The following is a 20660-nucleotide window of genomic DNA, read 5'->3' on the forward strand; positions in this document are numbered from 1 at the left end:
TCAATTCACCATAGAAAAAAATCTTGCGTCCAAAACCACTTACATGTCAAATTTGGTTCCATTTGCTTGATTAGTTCTCGAGATATGAGGAAATTTGTATTTCGTTTGTATGAGAGCCCCCTCTCTTAAAAAGGTAAGGGGTCCTAATTCATCATAGAAAAAATGGTTGCCTCCAAAAACTCCCACATGCCAAATATGGTTCCATTTGCTTGATTAGTTCTCGAATTATGAGGAAATTTGTATTTCATTTGTGTAGAAGCACCCCCTCTTAAAGTTGGGAGGGGTCCTAATTCACCATAGAAAAAATTTTTGTCTCCAAAAACACCCACGTGCCAAATTTGGTTCCATTTGCTTGATTAGTTCTCGAGTTATGATGAAATTTGTATTTTATTTGTATAGGAGCCCCCCCTCTTAAAGTTGGGAGGGGTCCTAATTCACAATAGAAAATATTCTTGCTCTCGAAAACTTTCACATGCCAAATTTTGTTTCATTTGCTTGATTAGCTCTCGAGTTATGAGGAAATTTGTATTTCATTTGTATAGGAGCCCCCCCTCCTAAAGTGAGAAGGGGTCCCAGTTCATCATAGAAATAATTTTTGTCTCCAAAAACACCCACTTGTCAAATTTGGTTCCATTTGCTTGATTAGTTCTCGAGTTATGAGGAAATTTGTATTTCGTTTGTATAGGAGCCCCCCCCCTCTTAAAGTGGGGAGGGGTTCTAATTCACCATAGAAAATATTCATGCCCTAGAAAACTTTCACATGCCAAATTTGGTTCCCTTCTTCTTCTTCTTCTTCAGCAGCATAGAGCCGGGGTGGCTCGTGCTGTTTCAAGCACTCGTCTCCATTCAACTCGGTCTTGGGCCACTCGTCGCCAATTTCCTAGTCGTCTCAGAAGTCGCAAATCGCTTTCGACCTGGTCGAGCCATCGTGCACGTTGGGCCCCCCTGTTCCTGGTGCCGGTGGGGTTGTTGAAGAGGACCGTTTTCGTCGCACTGTCGTCCGGCATCCTTACGACGTGTCCGGCCCACCGTAGCCTGCTAACTTTCGCTAGATGTACGATGGGAATCTCCCCAAGCAGTGCCTGTAGCTCGTGATTCATACGCCTCCGCCACTCTCCGCTTTCAGTTTGTACTCCGCCAAATATCGTCCGCAGCACTTTCCGCTCAAACACGGCAAGGGCGCGTATGTCCTCCGTAAGCAGCGTCACGGCTTCAAGTCCATAAAGAACTACCGGTCTAATAATGGTTTTGTACATTGTTAGCTTCGTGCGGCGGCGTATGCTTCCTGATCGTAGCGTTTTACGAAGGGCAAAGTAGGCCCGATTTCCCGCTTGGATGCGCCGCTGGATCTCCTTACTAGTGTTGTTGTCCGCGGTCACCAGCGATCCCAAATACACGAACTCTTCTACCACTTCTAGTTCGTCGCCGTCAACGGTTACCGTCCGTGGGAGGCGCGCATTTGTTTCCTTTGAGCCTCTTCCTTTCATGTATTTGGTCTTCGACGCATTTATTTTTAGCCCAATTCTCCTAGACTCCGCTTTCAGTCTGGCGTAGATTGCCTCCGCCGTCGCAAAGTTCCTGGCTATGATATCGAAGTCATCTGCAAAGCCTAGAAGTTGGCTACTCTTGGTAAAAATCGTGCCTCTCGTTTCAATGCCCGCTCGTCGGATCACCCCCTCAAGAGCGATGTTGAACAGCATGCAGGATAGACCGTCACCTTGTCTCAACCCTCGTCGCGTCTCGAAGGGACTCGAGAGTGTCCCAGAGATGCGTACGAAACACATCACTCGATCCAATGTAGCTCTGATCAGTCGCGTCAGTTTGTCCGGAAAACCGTATTCGTGCATTATCTGCCATAGCTTGTCTCGATCGACTGTATCGTATGCTGCTTTGAAATCGATAAAGATGTGATGCGTGGGCACGTTGTACTCCCGACATTTCTGCAAGATCTGTCGGATAGTAAACATTTGGTCCGTAGTTGCGCGAGCCCCCATGAAACCCGCGGTTGCATTTGGTTCCATTTGCTTGATTAATTCTCGAGTTATGAGGAAATTTGCATTTCATTTGTATAGGAGCCCCCCTTCCTAAAGTAGGGAGGGGTCCTAATTCATCATAGAAAAAAATTTTGTCTCCAAAAACACCCACGTGCCAAATTTTGTTCCATTTGCTTGATTAGTTCTCGAGTTATGAGGAAATTTGTATTTCGTTTGTATAGGAGCCCCCCTCTTAAAGTTGGGAGGGGTCCTAATTCACCATAGAAAATATTCTTGCCCTCGAAAACCTTCACATGCCAAATTTGGTTCCATTTGCTTGGTTAGTTTTCGAGTTATGAGGAAATTTGTATGGAAGCCCCCCCTTTTAAAGAGGAGTTATAATTCCCCTTATAAAGAGGGGAGGGGTCTCAATTTACCATAGAATAAATTCTTGTCACCGAAAACACCTACATGCCAAATTTTGTTCTGTTTGCTTGATTAGTTGTCGAGTTATGCAGAAATTTGTGTTTCATTTGTATGGGAGCCCCCCCTCTTAGTGGGGGGAGGGATTTCTAACCATCACTAAAACCTTTCCTGGCCCCAAAAAACCTCTACATGCATATTTTCATGCCGATTGGTTCAGTAGTTTTCGATTCTATAAGGAACATACGGACAGACAGACAGAAATCCTTCTTTATAGGTATAGATAACTTGTTCAAAATGATGCGTAGAAATTGAATTTGTTTGAGTTTTACCAAAAACTGCAAAATTTTGATATTTTTGAAATTTAAAAAAAAATCCGAAAGAGTTCACCAGATTTTAGGGCATAATATTAGCTATCTTTAAAAAAAATTATGCAAATCGGAGGGGATGGTTTTGAGATAAGTTTTTTCTTTCAGTGTAATTTTTTTCTAAAAATACACTTAATTTCCTACAACTTTCCCTTTGAGGCCATTTTGATCAAATAAGTAGTTTTCAAGATATGATGTTTTAAAACTAAGTAATTTTATTTCTAAATACGTCCTTTGGAAAAGTTACTATTGACGCAAAAAATCAAAATTAGTGGAAAAAGAGTTCTTGCGTAGTACTCAACACATAAGAAAAATTTCATTCCGATCAAAAATGGTCTTTTTTCAGCGTTTTGAGCTGGAATTGCTCCATTGTGAATGGGGAATTACCTACTCATTTCACGTTCATTGTTGAGTTTACACAAAGAGTGAACGTTTTGCAGAATGCCGCGACACATTCGGAAACGAAGGTCCACTGTGAACAACAGTGACATTTATATTCACCTCGTTTCATGTTCATGTTCGCTGGCGCATTTACACTTCCAGTGGTGAAGTGTGGTGAATTTGGTTCCGCTATGGTTTCATCGTAAATTGAATAAATGCCAATATTTCAGAATATGTGCAATGTGTACATTTTTTCCTGATGCAAAATTTATTACTGCATCATTCTAGTGGGATTCGGATTGCATATGTGTATGTGTATGGACGAGCGAGTAATGCCTTAATGAAAATTTGTTCACGTTCATGTTCACTGAAGGTGACCAGCAACGAAAACTAATAGCATGAAATAATGTGCTGAAAAACTGTGGTGAATTTATAAAACAATTTCAACTTTACGTGGAACTTTCAGGAGTTACTTGCGAAATTCAATCTTTTGATGAAAACTATCCGAAAGGCACACCTTTTGAGGTTCGAATGGTATGCATACCATAAAAATATGTTCAGAATTGGCTGAGCTATAAGCGTTCAAAATCTATCGCTTTTTCGTGTCACGAATATCTTTGTTTTGTCGTCGTACAGCGAGTTGTTAGAACAGCTGAACATTATACGCTCCGGAACGACCGCTACACCAAAGAAACTTTTTGCGGATTCATTTATTTAGAGATCACGAACCTATACGTGTAATATGTAATCATTTTAATGAAGTTTTTGAAATGTTTGACTTTAATGTGCCAATTAATTTTTTTCTTGATCGTTTACCTAATGTTCTGTTTAGTTATTAGTTAGGAATTATTCATTAAGACGCAACTGTCGGCGCTTTTTATCTCGGATAAACTGTGTTTGCTGTCTGTATCGTTCCACGTTTTAACGGGGCCACAGCTGCAGTATCCTCGCCCACGCTGTATTCTCCTCATCTAACCCGTTCTGGCATTCCTCGTCGAACCAGCCGGTTGCACGTCGATTCCTCTCAGCGAATCCAATGGTACCTTCCGTGGCGCTATTGAACTGCATCGCAGCCTCAAAGTATTACGCGTACTCAGCAGCGACCGCAGGTAACTTGAATCGGTCCAGAATGTACCATGGCGGGTGACGGTACCGTATGTTGGTAACAACGGAGACTTTGGCGCACTTCAACCGTCAGAATCGATGTTTGCACCTCGGTAGGTTCTAACGTCGATGATATCGAGCGATTTTCTCTGCTTCCCGAGCTCTCACAACAAGGTTCTATTCATCCCAACGGCTCCATGCCGGCAAATTGAGAGAATTCGGCATCATCTACATTTTAAGGTAATCTCTGACTGACCGTGTTGCCCTAGCAGCTAACCCAAAGGGTCACAATATATGGTCAAACGCTGGGTGCCATTCATATTAATGTTGAGATGATTTTGAATGTTCACATATGTTAACTGACCACAAAATAGAGGCAAACGGCATCTAAACAACCATCGAAGCATCATATTGCTGAGTGCAGTCTTGAAGCTTGGTACTGGTAGATTGTGTAAATCACATGCGACACGAATTTGTCGCGAAACTCACCCGCGCTTAACCGTCAGCAAATGACGAGCGAGCTTGTTTTATTTTAGTGTTGCATTGAGCCACTAATGCTGCCCGTTCTCCCCGCCCACGACACTCGACAGTGACTTAATCGAGTCCAGTTGCTCGACGTGACTTACATATTAGCGCCCATAAACTGTCTGTTTGAGCTCATTGGCCCATACTTTCCGTTGTAGCATTATTCAAAACAAATGATAGCTGGTCTCGGTGCTACACACCCGGCGGGAAGTGCAGCACAAAACGGCGTAGTCAAAACGAAAACGACATAACACAAAAAAAAAAAACAACTCACCCTGAGCTCGTCCCGGCAGCCACTGTGGCAGAGGTTTATTCATCAGCACGCAGGATAAAATCTTCAGCAAACCACTGGTAATGTCCTGCTTGACCTGCGGAACATTTTCGCACAGTTCGTGCAGGCAAACCGTCAGCCCCGTGCTCAACCCGGTCGACAGCATCGAAGCAAGAATATTTTTAATATCCGACGTTATTGCACTCTTCAGCGCGTGTCCCAGCAGCGTAATGCACATGAAAACGTACGGATCGACGCAGGGTTTCTTCTTGCTGGGAGTATCCTTCGGTGGCAGCGCTGCCGTTACCACTTCCATGATGCGCTTAATGTGCCGCTCGATTTCCTTCTCGACGGCAACCGCAATGTAGCCAAGCGTGATGAACGCAAAATTGCGCTCCCTCTCTTTGCTCTTCAGCGTGGCGATCAGATAGTTGACAACCGTCTTCAGATGGTTGGCGACAAAGTCGCGTCTAAATGCAGCCAACCGTGGCAGAATCGTCAGGAGCGACTGAATCACGTACGGTGATTTGGAGTTGCGCTGTTCCAAAACCTTCTGGCAGATTAGATCGTAATTTTCGTTAACCAAATTGCGACAGATTGCCGATTCTTGAATGGAACTATTTTGGCGGAAGAATTTTACATCTCCGCTGTCGGTATAACGTGAATAGCTTCCGCTGCTGGAACTACCGCCACTAAGTTTTTCCATAAATGAAACCCTAATTCGGGGGAAAAGTCCATGACTGTCGTCCACGTGACGCGTCCGTCGGTCCACGTTTAAGCTCTCCAGTTGGTTGTATTTTTTCTCCCATGCGGAATTGGAGCTTCGCAGAATCTCGTTGAATACGATCAACGCTCCGTGAATACGATCGTCACGATTGAAGCCCTTCTCGCGCGTGGGAAGTTCGTTAAAGCACTCCATAGCGCTGTCGAAGCAATGGTTGTACCTAAGTTTGAGAATAAAATTAAGTTAGCTTTGCCTCCCGGTTTTACCGTAAAAGACTTACCACTGAGGGTTATTGTTCTGCTTGGTTCCCTCGCGCTGCGAAGTCACGATGAGCACTGCCCGCAATGCCTGTCCGGCGCCCTCCCGAATCATCGGCTTCGGGTCCTTGATTGGGACGAAAATGTGTTCGAAAAAACTGCCCACCTGCTGGTAGAAAAAGGTCGGCATCGCTACGGCCAGCTCGCGCAGCACCAGCACGGCTGCGTGCCGTTTTCCCTCCGTTCGCTCCTCGGTCAACCATTCGAAGGCACGTTTGATGTCGAATTCGAATGACTCTGCACCTTTCGACCCGGGCAGAAGGGCTAGCTTGACTAGCACCTTGGCAGCCAATTCCATCACACAAATATCGCTCGACGGTAGCAGATTACGGAGATTGTTGGAATAACGGGATATGCGAAGAGTTGTGTTGACCACATCACCGCTGATGAGACAATCTGTAATAAGTTCCGTCATAAACTGATATGACAAACAAGTACCATGGAAATTACTTACTTATCGCCAGCACGCCTCCCTTTTTATCGTTCGTGTCCGCACTGGACAGCATTTCGAAGATGTGATGATTGAAATCCTCGAAAAAGGCCAGCAAATCGTCCTGTTGCATCTCCCGCAGTTCCGTCTTAACGTAGAGCGACAGCTCCTGGGCGGCCTTGTTCTGAGCATCCTTGTTGCGGCTCTTGAGACCATTCACAAATTGCTGTACGACGTTCGACATCGCTCTTTACGCACGCTTGTTTTGTAAACAAACCGGCGTTCCGCCGAGACCAACAAGCAGCTCGATCCGTACGCCCGGTGGGTGTGTGGAGGGGAGCAAACGGGACCAAAACAATCGACGAAAAGGAGAAAATCGATGGAACCGAAAACGATGGTCGCGCCGCAGTCGGAAATTGTCGGCGGTACAAATGGTAGCGTAAAATGCTACTTTTCGCGAAAGATTTCGTTTCCGCGGCCGTAATTTAATCTGTATTCACTGCGCGGGAGGTTCACGGAACTTTTGCAACAATTTTTGTTCGATTTTAACACCATTAAACAACTAAAATAACTAATTTTCTGCGGAACACGCAGAAACCACTCCACTCTGACTATTATGCTCACCAACAGAGCTGCCAAATGCTTTTTTAGAATTCACGATGTAAGAGATGTTATTGTGCTTCCCGAGAAAATATTTCGTTTTTCAGCTTTATATTGCTCATTGCAAGGAAAATTGTACCATCCAAAGTGCGATATCGCTCATAAAAGTGCTATTTTGCATTAAATCGTTTCGGTCTCTTCGGTGTACTTATTGCTTGGAATATAACGAAAAAGTGCGCCGAAGATACCAAAACGATTAAATGCAAAATAGCACTTTTATGAGCGATATCGCACTTTGGATGATACAATTTTCCTTGCAATCAGCAATAAATCATGTATTATTTGTTGTTTTATTCTATTACGTACAGACTTACAAACAACACAGTTACAATGTCTTACGTTAACCGAAAATGATAAAATTTAAATGCTGATTGCGTTTGTAAAATATTTGTCCAAGTTCGTTTTTTACGCGAAGGATACGTCTCACGTAAATCAAAACCGCGTAAATTTCAAAATTCGCGTAAAAAACCGCGTAAATTCCAAAAATCGTGTAAAAAAAACCGCGTAAATTCCGAAATTCGCATAAAACAAAGCGTAAATTCCAAAATTTGCGTAAAAAAAACCGCGTAAATTCCGAAATTCGCGTAAAAAAACCGCGTAAATTCCGAAATTCGCGTATAAAAACCGCGTAAATTCCGAAACTCGCGTAAAAATACCGCGTAAATTCCGAAATTCGTGTAAATTCCGAAATTCGCATAAAAAAGCCGCATAAATTTCGAAAGTCGCGTAAAAAACCGCGTAAATTTTGAAATTCGCGTAAATTTCGAAATTCGCGTAAAAAACCACGTGAATTCCGAAATTTGCGTTAAGAACCGCGTAAATTCCGAAATTCGCGTATAAAAACCGCGTAAATTTCGAAATTCGCTTAAAAAAAACCGCGTAAATTCCAAAATTCACATAAAAAAGTCGCGTAAGTTTCGAAATTCGCGTAAAAAACCGCGTAAAAAACCAAAATTTCGCGTAAAAAAACCGCGTGAGTTTCGAAATTCGCGTAAAAAAACCGCGTAAATTCCGAAATTCGCGCAAAAAAAAACCAAAATTTTGTGTAAAAAAACTGTGGTTTTCAACAGTACGCGAAAAAATAGACGTTTTGACTAGCGTTTTGAGCACATCCGCGTAAAAACCGAAGCTCGCGCAAAAACCGCGCAAATTCCGAAACTCGCGTAAAAATACCGCGTAAATTCCGAAATTCGCATAAAAAAAAGCCGCGTAAATTTCGAAAGTCGCGTAAAAAACCGCGTAAATTCCGAAATTCGCGTAAAAAAAACTGCGTAAATTCCGAAATTCGCGTTAAAAAACCGCGTAAATTCCGAAATTCGCGTGAGAAAAACCAAAATTTTGCGTAAACAAAACTGTGGATTTCAACAATACGCGAAAAAATAGACGTTTTGAGCACATCCGCGTAAAAACCGAAAATCGCGTAAAAAACCGCGTAAATTCCGAAATTCGCATAAAAAACCGCGTAAATTCCGAAATTCGCGTACACACACAAATTTGAACAATCCGGAAAAATCAGGAGCATTGGCATCTCTGCACAGTACAGTAATGAATGGGCAATGTTTACCGATATGCGATATCGTCTATCGATAAATCGAAACATCGATTTTCCGACAGCATAACACGAACACCAACGTTTTATGTTTTGACTTATGTTATGATCCTGCGGGTTTTGGTATAAGTTTACCGACCGGGTTTACATGAGTTTAGAACGTGGTTTCGAAAGATTAGTGTTTCGTATTCGTCAGGCAGCGTTTTTCTGTCAGTTTCTTCGTTTATTGATTTATTCACATCACAGTGTACCCGTTACCTAGAGTACATACTCCCATATTAGGATGAGCTCGAGCGAGAAAGAGGAACCATTTCGCCTTCCACCTCCCAAATTTGCGGACGAAACAAAGAAATCGCTGGACAGTTTCACCAAACTTAGGAATCCGCATTTTTCGACACCGTCCGGTATGCTGTTGCCGCGGGAAAAACAACCACCACCGATGTACGGTCCGCGTGGTTCGACGGTGCCGCCGCGATTTCTCAACTCCTACCATCGAAGAGGAATGGGCGGCCGGAGATCTGAGGACCGAAACGATAATTTTCAGTACCAGTTCCTGAAAGGGCCTCGACACGGTCACTATAACGAGGACAAAGATGTGATCCCTGAACTGCTGGAGATCGATTGGTCACTCTGGTGTGAGGCATGCGATATGAATTGTAACTCCGAACAGGAATTGAAAGCCCATCTGGCTGCACATCAACGCTGTGAAGTGCCAGGATGCCAATACGCGGGTCACCCGAAGGCTATGAAGCGACACTGGCGGCTTGCTCACGATGAAGCTAAGCTTCTTGAGAAAGCTCAGGTACAAAGCAAACAGAGCCCCGAAGAGATTGCCAGTTGGCGTGAAGAAAGACGAAAGCGGTTCCCTACTAAGGAAAACATCGAACGAAGACGGCAGGCCCAGCAGGAACGTTTCAAACGAGGGGAGCGTATCGAAGAAAACAAAAATAGATTTCCTAATAGACCAGAATCGGATTACCGGCAAACCAATTCGCGCAGAGGCAGAGGCCGTTTTGGGGCAGGCAATCGTCGTTCGCGGAAGAAGAATGAGACTGAATCTAAAGAACCGACTGATTCAGACAGTGAAGATAATTCGTCCCATGTTCCGTTTAAAGGTACTTCGGAATTGAAAAATTATAAACCAAAACCTGTGAATGCCTTATCCTTGCTTGGAGCTTATGGAAGTGATAGTGAAAACGATTCCGATGAGGAAGATGAGAAGTCGGATAACAAAACCGTGTCAGAATCGAACGATGAAGTAACCCCTACAAAAGCGGAAGATCAAACTAAACCGTTCAACCCGGAAAGTATTCCCATAAGCGACGAAGAACCAGTCGAGGAGGAAAAACATTTATCCGAAGGAGAAATCGAATCAGATTCATCAGCAAATGAGGATGAACCGGCAGAAGAATCCAATATCAAGAAGAATCAGTCTGATGCTGAAAGCGAGCAGAAAGCTGTCGAACCTAGTTCCCCTAAACGAAGAACCCGAGTTCGTAAACGTCGCCATGGGAACGACCCGGAACAACCAACAGGCTCAACTACTGCCAGCAAGCTGGCTCGAGTTGAACGACCGATCCTAGATTACCGAAAACTACGTCAAACCCGTCAGAACACGATGCTGGAAAAACTGCTGGAACCGGACATTCGACACGAACGAAACGTGCTGCTACAGTGCGTTCGATTCGTGGTGGAAAACAAATTCTTCGGAATCGGTCAAACCAAACCAAGTCTTCCGTCACAAATCCCACAAAAAAGTCCCGGACAATCAGAAAAATAAAACAAAAGTTGTTGTCGAAACCTTATCTTTTTATTTGCTTCCGGCAATCACAGCATAACTCCTGCCGTACTGGCAGCACCGCCCTGGCCCGGTCCGGGGGCACCGACTCGCTGTTGGTTGGTCTGCAGCCGGGTGGCAGCTTGGGTGTACTTCAGCTTGCATTCTTCCAGCTCCTTGATGCGAGACTTTACGTGCTGGATGCGATGCCAGGCCATTTGCAGAACCTTGGCTGCGGCGTAGCCCGAGCCTTCGTGCGGCTGCCCGGTGGATACCTGCGTCAGGTAGTTAATCTGCTCGGAGAGTTTCGATTCGACCGAGTTCAGTGACTTTAGGAACTGATTGGTGTGGGTTTCCGTGGCCTTCTGGCTGGTTTTCTCTTTACTGAGCTCGAGCAGGGCTTGTCCTACAATGGGGATGAATAATTAATGATTGATGAATATTAAATTCACTGAAAACCGGTAAACTTACCTGCACTCTGTAAGCATAGGATCACTTCCTTTTCAATTGAATCCAGCACTTGTATTTTATCAATCGCCGACATTTTGCACACAAAATAGGTGGTCTCTATATGAACTTTCGGCACAATTAATCACCGAGTATTGCAAATTTTTGATAATTTTTATGGTTTATCACGGATAAATTTTAGTTATAAACAAAAATTAAAACGATGCCGATGCTAATAAAATATAAACAGTGCTAAACCTCAAATTAAAATCACATCAGATCACACATCACACCAAACAGTCGACATTAAGCTCATGCTACCGCTTTTAACCGAGGGGCTCAACACAGCAGTACTAATTCCCTATTACACTGAGGCCAATTTCCCAGCGGGGTGGTGTGGCTGTCAAATCACATACATTAGTACTGTGTTACTATAGTTACTATATATATAGTTCGCGGGTAGAAAACCAGGCGAATTGGCATCCCTGATTTATGAAATTAAATTTGAAATTATGATGAAATGTGCAGGTTTTTACGAAAAATAATCACTGGCGGGTGTTGAAAATGACTAGTTCTATGAAAATAAAGTGTGTTTTTTTAACATTACTCCTGCATTTTGGATTTTGAAAAGCTTTTGGCTCCGCTTTTGACGTTTATTTGGCTCCCGATTTTCTATCCGCCGAACTATATCCAGCTTTCCACGAGCGATAATGGCGGATATTGAGCACAAGTGGGCACAATCTTTTGACATTCATTGGAGGAGCGTCGTGTTCGCCCTGACGGAGTTACTATGGAAACATCCATGATTGTTTATTGTTCGAGTGTAACAATGTAAACATTGTTTAATTTTGCAGATCGCAAGGTCGCATGTATCCCTATACGAGGTGTTTTATTTGCAAGGTAAGGTTTTGTTCGTCAGGCTCAAAAAGATATAATAATTTGGACTACACTTTCAGAACCTTGGCCAGACTACGTGAAGGGAACAGTGGAAACGGTAATGAAAATCCATCGTAGTGAGAAACCGAGAGACATTCTTGCGTTCCTGACGGGGCAGGAAGAAGTGTTAAAAGCACTCGATCTTTTGCGTGAGCATAAGGAGGCTAGTGGGAAGGATGACTTGACAATATTTCCCATGTACGGAACGCTATCCAACACGGATCAGTTGAAAGTTTTTTTCAACGCCCCTAAGGGAGCTCGGAAAGTTATTTTAGCTACTAACATAGCGGAGACATCAGTGACAATTCCAGGAATTGTTTATGGTAAGCCGGCTTGTAACTTAACTGCTTGCTTGAAACTGTAAAGAAATTCTAATGTCAACTACTTTCAGTTATTGATAGCGGATTTGTAAAGTTGAACTGGTATTCAGCCGAGAGCACCACTAACAGCTTGGTAATAGTACCGACTAGCAAAGCAGCCGCGGAACAGCGAGCAGGCCGAGCCGGAAGGATTCACAGCGGAAAAGTCTACCGTCTCTATTATGAAGAAGAGTGGGACAAACTACCCGATTATACTCCACCGGAAATGCGCCGAACCGATCTCTGCAGTACGGTTTTATTTCTAAAAGCATTGGGAATTGATAACATCTTGCGGTTCACGTTTCCTTCACCACCACCGGCTAAGAATCTGCTGGCTTCACTGGAGACTTTGTTCGCTCTGGATGCACTCGACTCCGATGGAAACTTAACGTCCCCGATTGGTTATTTCTTAGCAGAAATGCCTATAAATCCGATGTTGGCTAAAATGCTGTACAACGTCGGCGAGATGGGATGCTCAGAGGAAATTCTTATTATAATTGTTGCGGTTGCTATGCACCCCTCGTGTTTAGCTCTTTACGTTTAGCTCTTTGCGTTTAGCTTTAGACCCATATCCTTATGTACTTTGTTTTTAGTTTTAAGATCATTCATTCCGTATCCGCTTGTAGTAGAGTACAGTCAAATAAAAGAAGGTGGAAAATTTCAAACAGTATTTCTTTTAATAAAACATGGTGTCAGAAGTAAAAGTTTGTTTCTGAAAGTGTTTCGGCGTCATTTGTGATATCGCGGGAAAATTCAGTGTTAAACAAACAAGACTATAGAAGCAAGGACGAAAATTAGAACGTGTGAATCGTTAAGTCGCAGTTTGCTGGCGGCCATTTTGTTTTCGTATCCTTGTCACGTGTTTTACGGTGTGCCATAAAGATGGATAATATACAGTTCCAGCAGCTTCTGGATCACCAAACCAGAATGTTTGCTGAATTATGTCGTGGATTGACAACCGCAGTAAGTCAATCGAATACCGCTAACGCGTCGGCTAGTCGCCAGCCGTGTGCTGCAAGTGTAACAGTTCCGCAGCCGTCTCCTCTCGCTTTGGAAGGAGACATGCAAGAAAATTTCGACTTTTTCGAAAAAAGCTGGCGAGACTACGCAAAAGCCATTGGTATGGACCGGTGGCCAGCAGCCGACGATCCGCAGAAAGTGAGTTTTCTTCTGTCCGTTATCGGCGAGCCCGCTAGAAAAAAATATTTTAATTTTGAGCTTACTGTGGAGGAGCAATCGAATCTTGAAGCGGCATTGTGTGCTATTAAGCAGAAAGTGGTTACAAAGCGAAACATCATCATAGACCGGTTGGATTATTTCTCAGCAGCTCAGCACCCGAGAGAGTCTATCGACGAGTTTGCTACACGGCTTAAGATTCTAGCCAAAACAGCTAAGCTGGGTGAGTTACAGGCAGAATTCGTCACATTTAAGCTTGTGACTGCCAATAAATGGCCTAGCCTTCGGTCTAAAATGATAGCTATACCTGATATTGATACCACGAAAGCAATTGATATGTGCCGAGCGGAGGAGATAACAACGAAGCATTCATCTGAGCTAGGTGTCTCGACTCCAGATGTGGAGGTGAACAAAGTGCAGAGGGCAAAATCGAAACTATCGCGTTGCAAGTTCTGTGGTGACCGTCACGAGTTTGTTAAAGGTGTCTGTCCAGCATTCGGAAAAAAGTGTCGTCGCTGCAATGGTAAAAACCATTTCGAAAAAGTGTGCAAATCGAGTCGGAAGTCACGTAACCAGAAGCCCCGAAGAGTGAAGAAAATTGATGAAGAAAACAGTGAAACAGACGTAAGTTCCTCAACAGACGAATCAGGGGAAGAAACTGAACAAGAATATGAGATCGGTAGAATTTTTGACAACAGTGCCCGAGGTGGAGGTGTGTCGGCCCAGTTAGATTTGAAAATTGGTAGTTCATGGAAACCCGTTGTGTGTGAATTGGATACTGGAGCGAACACGAGCCTGATTGGTCATGCTTGCTTGTCAAAACTTACAGGTAACGCTAGTCCACCATTATTGCCTTCTCAGTTCCGTTTGCAGAGTTTCGGCGGAAACCCGATCAATGTTTTGGGTCAAGTGAAAATACCTTGTCGCCGAGCGGGAAAGAGGTATTCTTTAGTGCTTCAAGTAGTTGACGTTAATCACCGTCCGCTGCTATCCGCAAATGTGTGTCGTGTGCTGAAGCTCGTCAAATTTTGTAAAACAGTTTCTGTAACAGAACCCAAATCTGCAAAGTTACTTAATATATACCGCGTCAAAGCAGAACAGATTGTCGACGCACACAAGGAACTCTTCAATGGTTATGGAAAATTCGCTGGAAAGGTCTCTCTAGAGTGTGACGAAAACATCCCTCCATTGATTCAACAGCCTCGTCGGGTACCCATCGCTTTGCGAGGTAAGTTGAAAAATGAATTGGCCTCTCTCGAAAAGGACGGCATTATTGTCAAGGAACCACAACACACAGAATGGGTTAGCAACCTTGTTTTGGTTCAACGGGGTAACTCTGAAACGAAAGGCATTCGAATATGTTTAGATCCTATTCCACTAAATAAGGCGCTCAAAAGACCCCATTTACAATTCGTTACTCTTGATGAGATACTCCCTGAACTGGGTGATGCGAAGATATTTTCGACAGTGGATGCCAAGAAGGGCTTTTGGCATGTCGAATTGGACGAAGCCAGCAGTAAGTTGACAACCTTTTGGACCCCCTACGGTCGTTATAGATGGACCCGTCTTCCTTTTGGTATTTCATCTGCCCCTGAAATCTTCCAAATGAAATTACAGGAAGTAATCCAAGGCCTTAAAGGAGTAGAATGTATTGCCGACGATCTCTTGCTATATGGAAAAGGCGGTACATTTGAAGAAGCATTGATCGATCACAATACTAATCTAGAAAACCTGCTATCCAGACTCGAAGAACGGAATGTTAAACTGAACCGTTCCAAACTAAAATTATGCCAAACTTCAGTTGATTTTTACGGACACGTGCTCACTGACCAGGGATTGAAGCCAGATGAAAGTAAAATTTCTACGATACGAAACTTTCCTACTCCATCGGATCGAAAAGAAGTTCATCGCTTTGTCGGTATGATAAATTACTTGAGTCGCTTCATCCCAAATCTTAGCATGAACATTACAAACTTGCGAAGATTGATTTCTACTTCCGTTCCTTGGCAGTGGACGGAGACAGAGGAGGAGGAATTCAAACGCGTCAAGAATTTAGTATCGGACATTGGCACGCTTCGCTACTACAATATGAACTTACCGATTACCATTGAGTGTGATGCCAGTTGTTTCGGTTTGGGAGCTGCTGTTTTCCAAGAAGACGGAGTAATCGGATACGCTTCTCGAACACTAACTGCTACGGAGAAGAATTACGCCCAGATAGAGAAGGAACTGCTTGCCATTTTGTTTGCTTGTGTTCGATTCGATCAGTTAATCGTGGGAAACCCTAGAGTTACTATTAAGACCGATCATCGACCTCTTATTAACATTTTCCGGAAGCCTCTACTATCAGCCCCCAGACGACTTCAACATATGCTATTAAACCTTCAAAGATATAGCATATCCTTGGAATATGTGACCGGCAAGAACAACGTTGTAGCTGATGCTCTTTCGAGGGCCCCGCTTAACGACAATGCAGCTGCAGATGTGTACAAGAAAAGCAACATATACAAAGTCATCGAAGAGGTAGGCAGCGTCAGACTAAGTAATTACCTAAGTATTTCGGATACTCGTTTGAGTGAGATAATTCAAGCAACAGCGAACGACTCGACGATGCAGCTCATCATCGAATTCATCCTAAATGGCTGGCCAACAACGGCCGACCAAGTGCCCGACAGCGTTAAAATATATTTCCGGTACTGTCAGGAGTTGTCGACCCAAGACGGCTTAGTTTTCCGTAACGACAGAATCCTTATACCGCACTCTCTACGCAGAAAACTTATCGATATTTGTCACGCAAGTCACAGTGGAATCGAAGCTACTCTAAAGTTAGCACGCGCGAACTTATTCTGGCCCGGAATGAGTGTTCAAATTAAAGAAGTTGTCCAGTCGTGCACAACATGTGCCAAGTTTGCAGCATCTCAATCAAATCCTCCAATGGTGACTCACAGCATTCCAGTGTACCCGTTCCAATTCGTTTCCATGGATGTTTTCTTCGCGGACTTCGTAAATATCAGAAGAGCATTCCTAGTAACCGTGGATCACTATTCTGATTATTTTGAGGTCGACGTCTTAAAAGATTTGAAGCCAGATTCCGTTATAGCTGCCTGCAAAGAAAACTTCGCCCGTCATGGAAAGCCTCAGGTAATTCTTACAGACAATGGTACTAACTTTGTTTGCCAAAAGATGGTAGAGTTTGCCCGCGAGTGGGACTTTCAGCACATAACGTCTGCTCCTCATCATCAACAAGCCAACGGGAAAGCGGAAGCAGCCGTGAAGATTGCTAAACGTTTACTAAAAAAGTCAGAAGAATCCGGAATTGATTTCTGGTATGCACTTTTGCATTGGCGGAACATACCCAATAAAATAGGTTCCAGTCCAGCGGCTCGTTTATTTTCGAGGTCTACAAGATGCGGCATTCCAACTTCTGCAAAGAATCTTTTTCCGAAAGTTGTCGATGGTGTTGCAGGTGCTATTGAAGCCAACCGAAAGAAAATTAAATTTCACTACGATAAAGTAACTAAGACTCTACCTAATCTTCAAGTCGGCTCTCCAGTATATGTTCAGTTGAATCCAGAAACTTCGAAACAGTGGACTCCTGGCACAATTTTGAATCGCTTGAGTGAACGCTCTTTCCAGGTAGAAGTAGATGGTGCTGGTTATCGTCGCAGTGCTGTTCACATCAAGCCTCGCAAGGAACTTGCCTCGTTACCAACAGCTGGACCTGGACACAATCGCAATCCTGTCTTGATGCTCCCAGAGGACGAAAATTTTCCCGATAGAAATATTGAAGCTGTTCCGAACAACGCAGTTATTGGAAATGGTTTTCATGCGTCAAATCAATCAACGTTTGCTGCGATTGATAAGTCGTCGTCGTCGTCAACGGTGCCTATCGAACCGTCCGTTACAACACCTCGTGCTTCGCAACCAAAAGAGAAACGTGTTTCATCGGCTCCTAGACCAGTTGATCGCCCGAGAAGAGAAATTCGTCTTCCGAATAGATTTAAGGATTATCATGTAAATTTAAGTTAATTTTTCTTTTATTTAAAGTAAGGAGGATGTTGCGGTTGCTATGCACCCCTCGTGTTTAGCTCTTTACGTTTAGCTCTTTGCGTTTAGCTTTAGACCCATATCCTTATGTACTTTGTTTTTAGTTTTAAGATCATTCATTCCGTATCCGCTTGTAGTAGAGTACAGTCAAATAAAAGAAGGTGGAAAATTTCAAACAGTATTTCTTTTAATAAAACAATAATAGCCATGCTGCAAGTTCAATCAGTTTTCTCAAAACCAGTGAGCGGCCAGGCGTCCATACGAGCCCCTATTGCGAAGCGTAATTTTGAAGTTTCTGAGGGAGATCTGATCACACTTTTGAATATGTACACAGCCTTTGTTGCAAATGATCGCACGAAAGAATTCTAAGGACGAAATTTTTTAATGTATCGTAATTTGAAACGCGCACATGAAATCAAAACACAACTTTGCAGCATGCTGGAACGAGAATTAAACATACCACTGCTTTCTTGTGGTGACAATGTGGAAACTATATGCCGCTGCAATGTGTCGGGATTTTTTCCATACGCTGCTTATTTGCATCATTCTGGGGTTTACAAAACGGTACGAGGTGACACAGAGCTTTCGATTCATCCACTTTCGGCATTGTATATCGTAGAACAGCCACAATGGGTTGTATTTTGTGAACTTTTGCATACTTCCAAATTGTTTATAAAGGTACCGTTATTAAACAAGAGTGGCTCACAGAACTGGCACCTCACTATTACCATAAAGTTACGGTCGTAAGAGATATTTTCTAAACCTTAATATACTTGGAGTTTTAAAGCCAAATAATTTCTTGTATTTTAATTTGATGACCAGTTTGGATCGTGGAAGTTTCGAACGTAAAAATTTATTTCAAATTAAGCTTAAGTTTTATTGCTTTTCCACTGTTAAAACCTTAACAATATCTCTCAGCACTTGTGACGTGGTACAATCTGGTAGTTCATTCACCATGCCTTTCCCGTACATCCCAATCCACCAACACGTGGATCGATCGGTAACGTCCCCAAGTGGGGCACTTTTGCCAGTTCTGCCAACGCTAATCCACCTCCCGAAGAGAATATATTCGTACATTCGGCACAATTGGGACACACAAAGCCGCTCATATTCTCTACAATCCCAATGATCGGTATCCCAGTTTCTTACAGAAAGTTATCTCCTTTCGGACGTCTTCCAAGGCCATTTCCTGAGGCGTTGTCACAATCTGCGTTTACTCCCTTCAAGTTTTCCATGACGGTGATGTGTTCGTCCGAAAACCCCGGAGGAGTATCGATAATGAGATAATCCAACTCATCCCAAGCGACGTCCTCTAAAAACTGTTTGATCATTGCAGTCTTCTTGGGTCCTCGCCAAATAACAGCTTCGGTTCGGCTCTTCAATAGAAAACCAATCGACATAACGGCCAGTTTCTTTTCGGCACTGGTATAAACTGGTACCCATCCTTCTTCGCATTGGTGAACATCGTGATCCTCTAGTCTTAGCAAGAATGGAACGCTGGGACCGCACAGATCAATGTCTAATAAGCCAACCAAAACGAGTGTTGATTAAAAAACATGATTATATTTTGCCAATTCAAATGACTCACCTTTTAACCGGATTCCGATAAGGTTAACGCGATCTGCAAAATTAAACAATGTTTACATTGTTACACTCGAACAACAAACAATCATGAATGTATCCATAGTAACTCCGTCAGGGCGAACTCGACGCTCCTCCAATGAATGTCAAAAGATTGTGCCCACTTGTGCTCAATATCCGCCATTATCGCTCGTGGAAAGCTGGATATATAGTAACTATATGTGTTACCCGTGTTACCTGACTCACTGCGAATAGCGTTGTATTCGCGGGATCGTGTTGGTTCGAAAGATTTCGAAAAATATCGCCCTTGTATCGAAAATATCGTTGATTTTGATCACTAAAACTAACGTACTTAAACGTTATATTGCAAGTGCTAATAGTACGCAATAATTGTATTGTGAAACTGAATTGTTATTTATGCAACTTTTTACAAGTTAAATGCAATAACAAAAGCTCAACTTATAAAAAATCGTTTGTTATCGATATTACCTACATATGCATTATAAACGAATAAAACGCATGGTGACGTTTTATTTCAATAACACGCATATTCGCAGTGAGTCAGGTAAAACAGTAGAATCAATATCCCGCATTTTGTACCTTACTGGACACCGCAGTCTATAAAAGTGCGACTGGCATAAAAAGTGCGACAATGCCTATCACTACAATTCGAAATGAAAATCTATTGAAAATGAATCAACACAAAGCACAATGAAATCAACAGAAAATCACTTTAATTTTGCAATGCGCTATGTTTTCACGGGATCATCATTACACGGGAGCGCCTAACCACACTTTTTTGACAGCACTTGGTGGTTTGTTTACATGGTGTTAAAGTTTGAATTGAGTTTTCTATCTTTGTCCGGCAGATAATGATAAAAAATTATAGCTTTTATTTAAGAGAAAGCACCTTACATGCATTTTAAAGCAACTGATGCAGTAATCCTTCACGAAATTTTAAATCAAAACTGCTGGATGTGACAAAAAACATGTAAACAAACCACCAAGTGGTGTCATTTGACGGCAAAATGACGTCATCGCAAAATGATCTACAGTACCACCCCGCTAATCCGACAAATTCATGGCCGGATTAACGAATTTAGACTCGATAATCCGGCAGTCAAACTATAATGTCAGTGGGGGTTTGAAATGTCGTGTTGTTTACATCCAGACGTAAACAACTCCGGAAATTTTCGAAAAAATTGTCGTAAATACGCAATTAAGTTGTGTTATGTTAAGCAATGCACAATTTAAACTATAAAATACTTTTCAATTCATGCTTAGCTTCGAAATAAGCACAAGAACATTAATCTATTGATAAGAGTGACGAATAAATAGGGCTTTTGGCAAAACTGAAGGCAGTTATAAGGAGCACCATTTACCATTTCAATTTAGTTGGAATGAGTAACATCTTGACTCAAATGTCGACCCCCAATGAAGGTAATGTTCGACTGAAAGGAGCAAAGTACTCTGCTTTTTAATTCGGAATTTTCCGGATTAGCGGGATCCGTACTATCGTGTCGTCGGATTATTGAGTGTCGGATTAGCGGGGGGATAGAAACATGGTGACGTGCTGGGGGGTTGGATAACACGCTAGATTACACGGTATGTT

At 42.9% G+C, this 20660-nt stretch overlaps 3 protein-coding genes and 2 pseudogenes across 3 annotated transcripts in view; 2 read left to right on the top strand and 3 right to left on the bottom strand.

Annotated features, from left to right (window-relative positions):
* LOC128739207 (serine/threonine-protein kinase Tor) overlaps positions 1-7129 on the bottom strand; it is a 28370-nt gene extending 21241 nt beyond the window's left edge. Inside the window, exons 1-3 of the mRNA XM_053834643.1 lie at positions 6541-7129; positions 6050-6482; positions 5049-5989 (exon numbers count right to left, since the gene is read on the bottom strand). Of these exons, the coding sequence (XP_053690618.1) occupies positions 5049-5989; positions 6050-6482; positions 6541-6760 (1594 nt within the window). The 5' untranslated portion in view covers positions 6761-7129. The remainder of the gene's footprint in view (positions 1-5048; positions 5990-6049; positions 6483-6540) is intronic.
* A 1771-nt stretch (positions 7130-8900) lies between these two features.
* LOC128740933 (FMR1-interacting protein NUFIP1) lies at positions 8901-10505 on the top strand. Its single transcript, XM_053836511.1, has one exon. It carries the CDS (start codon positions 9009-9011, stop codon positions 10503-10505), a length of 1497 nt encoding a protein of 498 aa, XP_053692486.1. The 5' UTR covers positions 8901-9008.
* Positions 10506-10524: 19 nt separating this feature from the next.
* On the bottom strand, positions 10525-11187 carry LOC128743473 (mediator of RNA polymerase II transcription subunit 11). The gene is made up of 2 exons (XM_053840065.1): positions 10974-11187; positions 10525-10908 (listed from the first exon to the last, which is right to left on the bottom strand). The coding sequence occupies exons 1-2, from the start codon at positions 11044-11046 to the stop codon at positions 10553-10555; spliced, it is 429 nt and encodes a 142-aa protein (XP_053696040.1). The 5' UTR covers positions 11047-11187; the 3' UTR covers positions 10525-10552.
* On the top strand, positions 11173-18228 carry LOC128740934 (probable ATP-dependent RNA helicase DHX35; annotated as a pseudogene).
* A 115-nt stretch (positions 18229-18343) lies between these two features.
* The window catches only part of LOC128740935 (cytosolic Fe-S cluster assembly factor NUBP2 homolog), a 36192-nt pseudogene continuing 33875 nt past the window's right edge, over positions 18344-20660 (bottom strand).

Source organism: Sabethes cyaneus, chromosome 3 (genome assembly GCF_943734655.1).
Source record: "Sabethes cyaneus chromosome 3, idSabCyanKW18_F2, whole genome shotgun sequence".
Taxonomy (NCBI): domain Eukaryota; kingdom Metazoa; phylum Arthropoda; class Insecta; order Diptera; family Culicidae; genus Sabethes; species Sabethes cyaneus.

Excerpts from the sequence above, each read along its gene's own strand:
- LOC128740933 (XM_053836511.1), top strand. The coding sequence starts at position 9,009 with ATGAGCTCGAGCGAGAAAGAGGAACCATTTCGCCTTCCACCTCCCAAA.
- LOC128743473 (XM_053840065.1), bottom strand. The coding sequence starts at position 11,046 with ATGTCGGCGATTGATAAAATACAAGTGCTGGATTCAATTGAAAAGGAA. Across the intron at positions 10,909-10,973 it reads CCTATGCTTACAGAGTGCAG|GACAAGCCCTGCTCGAGCTC; the intron begins GTAAGTTTACCG and ends TCCCCATTGTAG.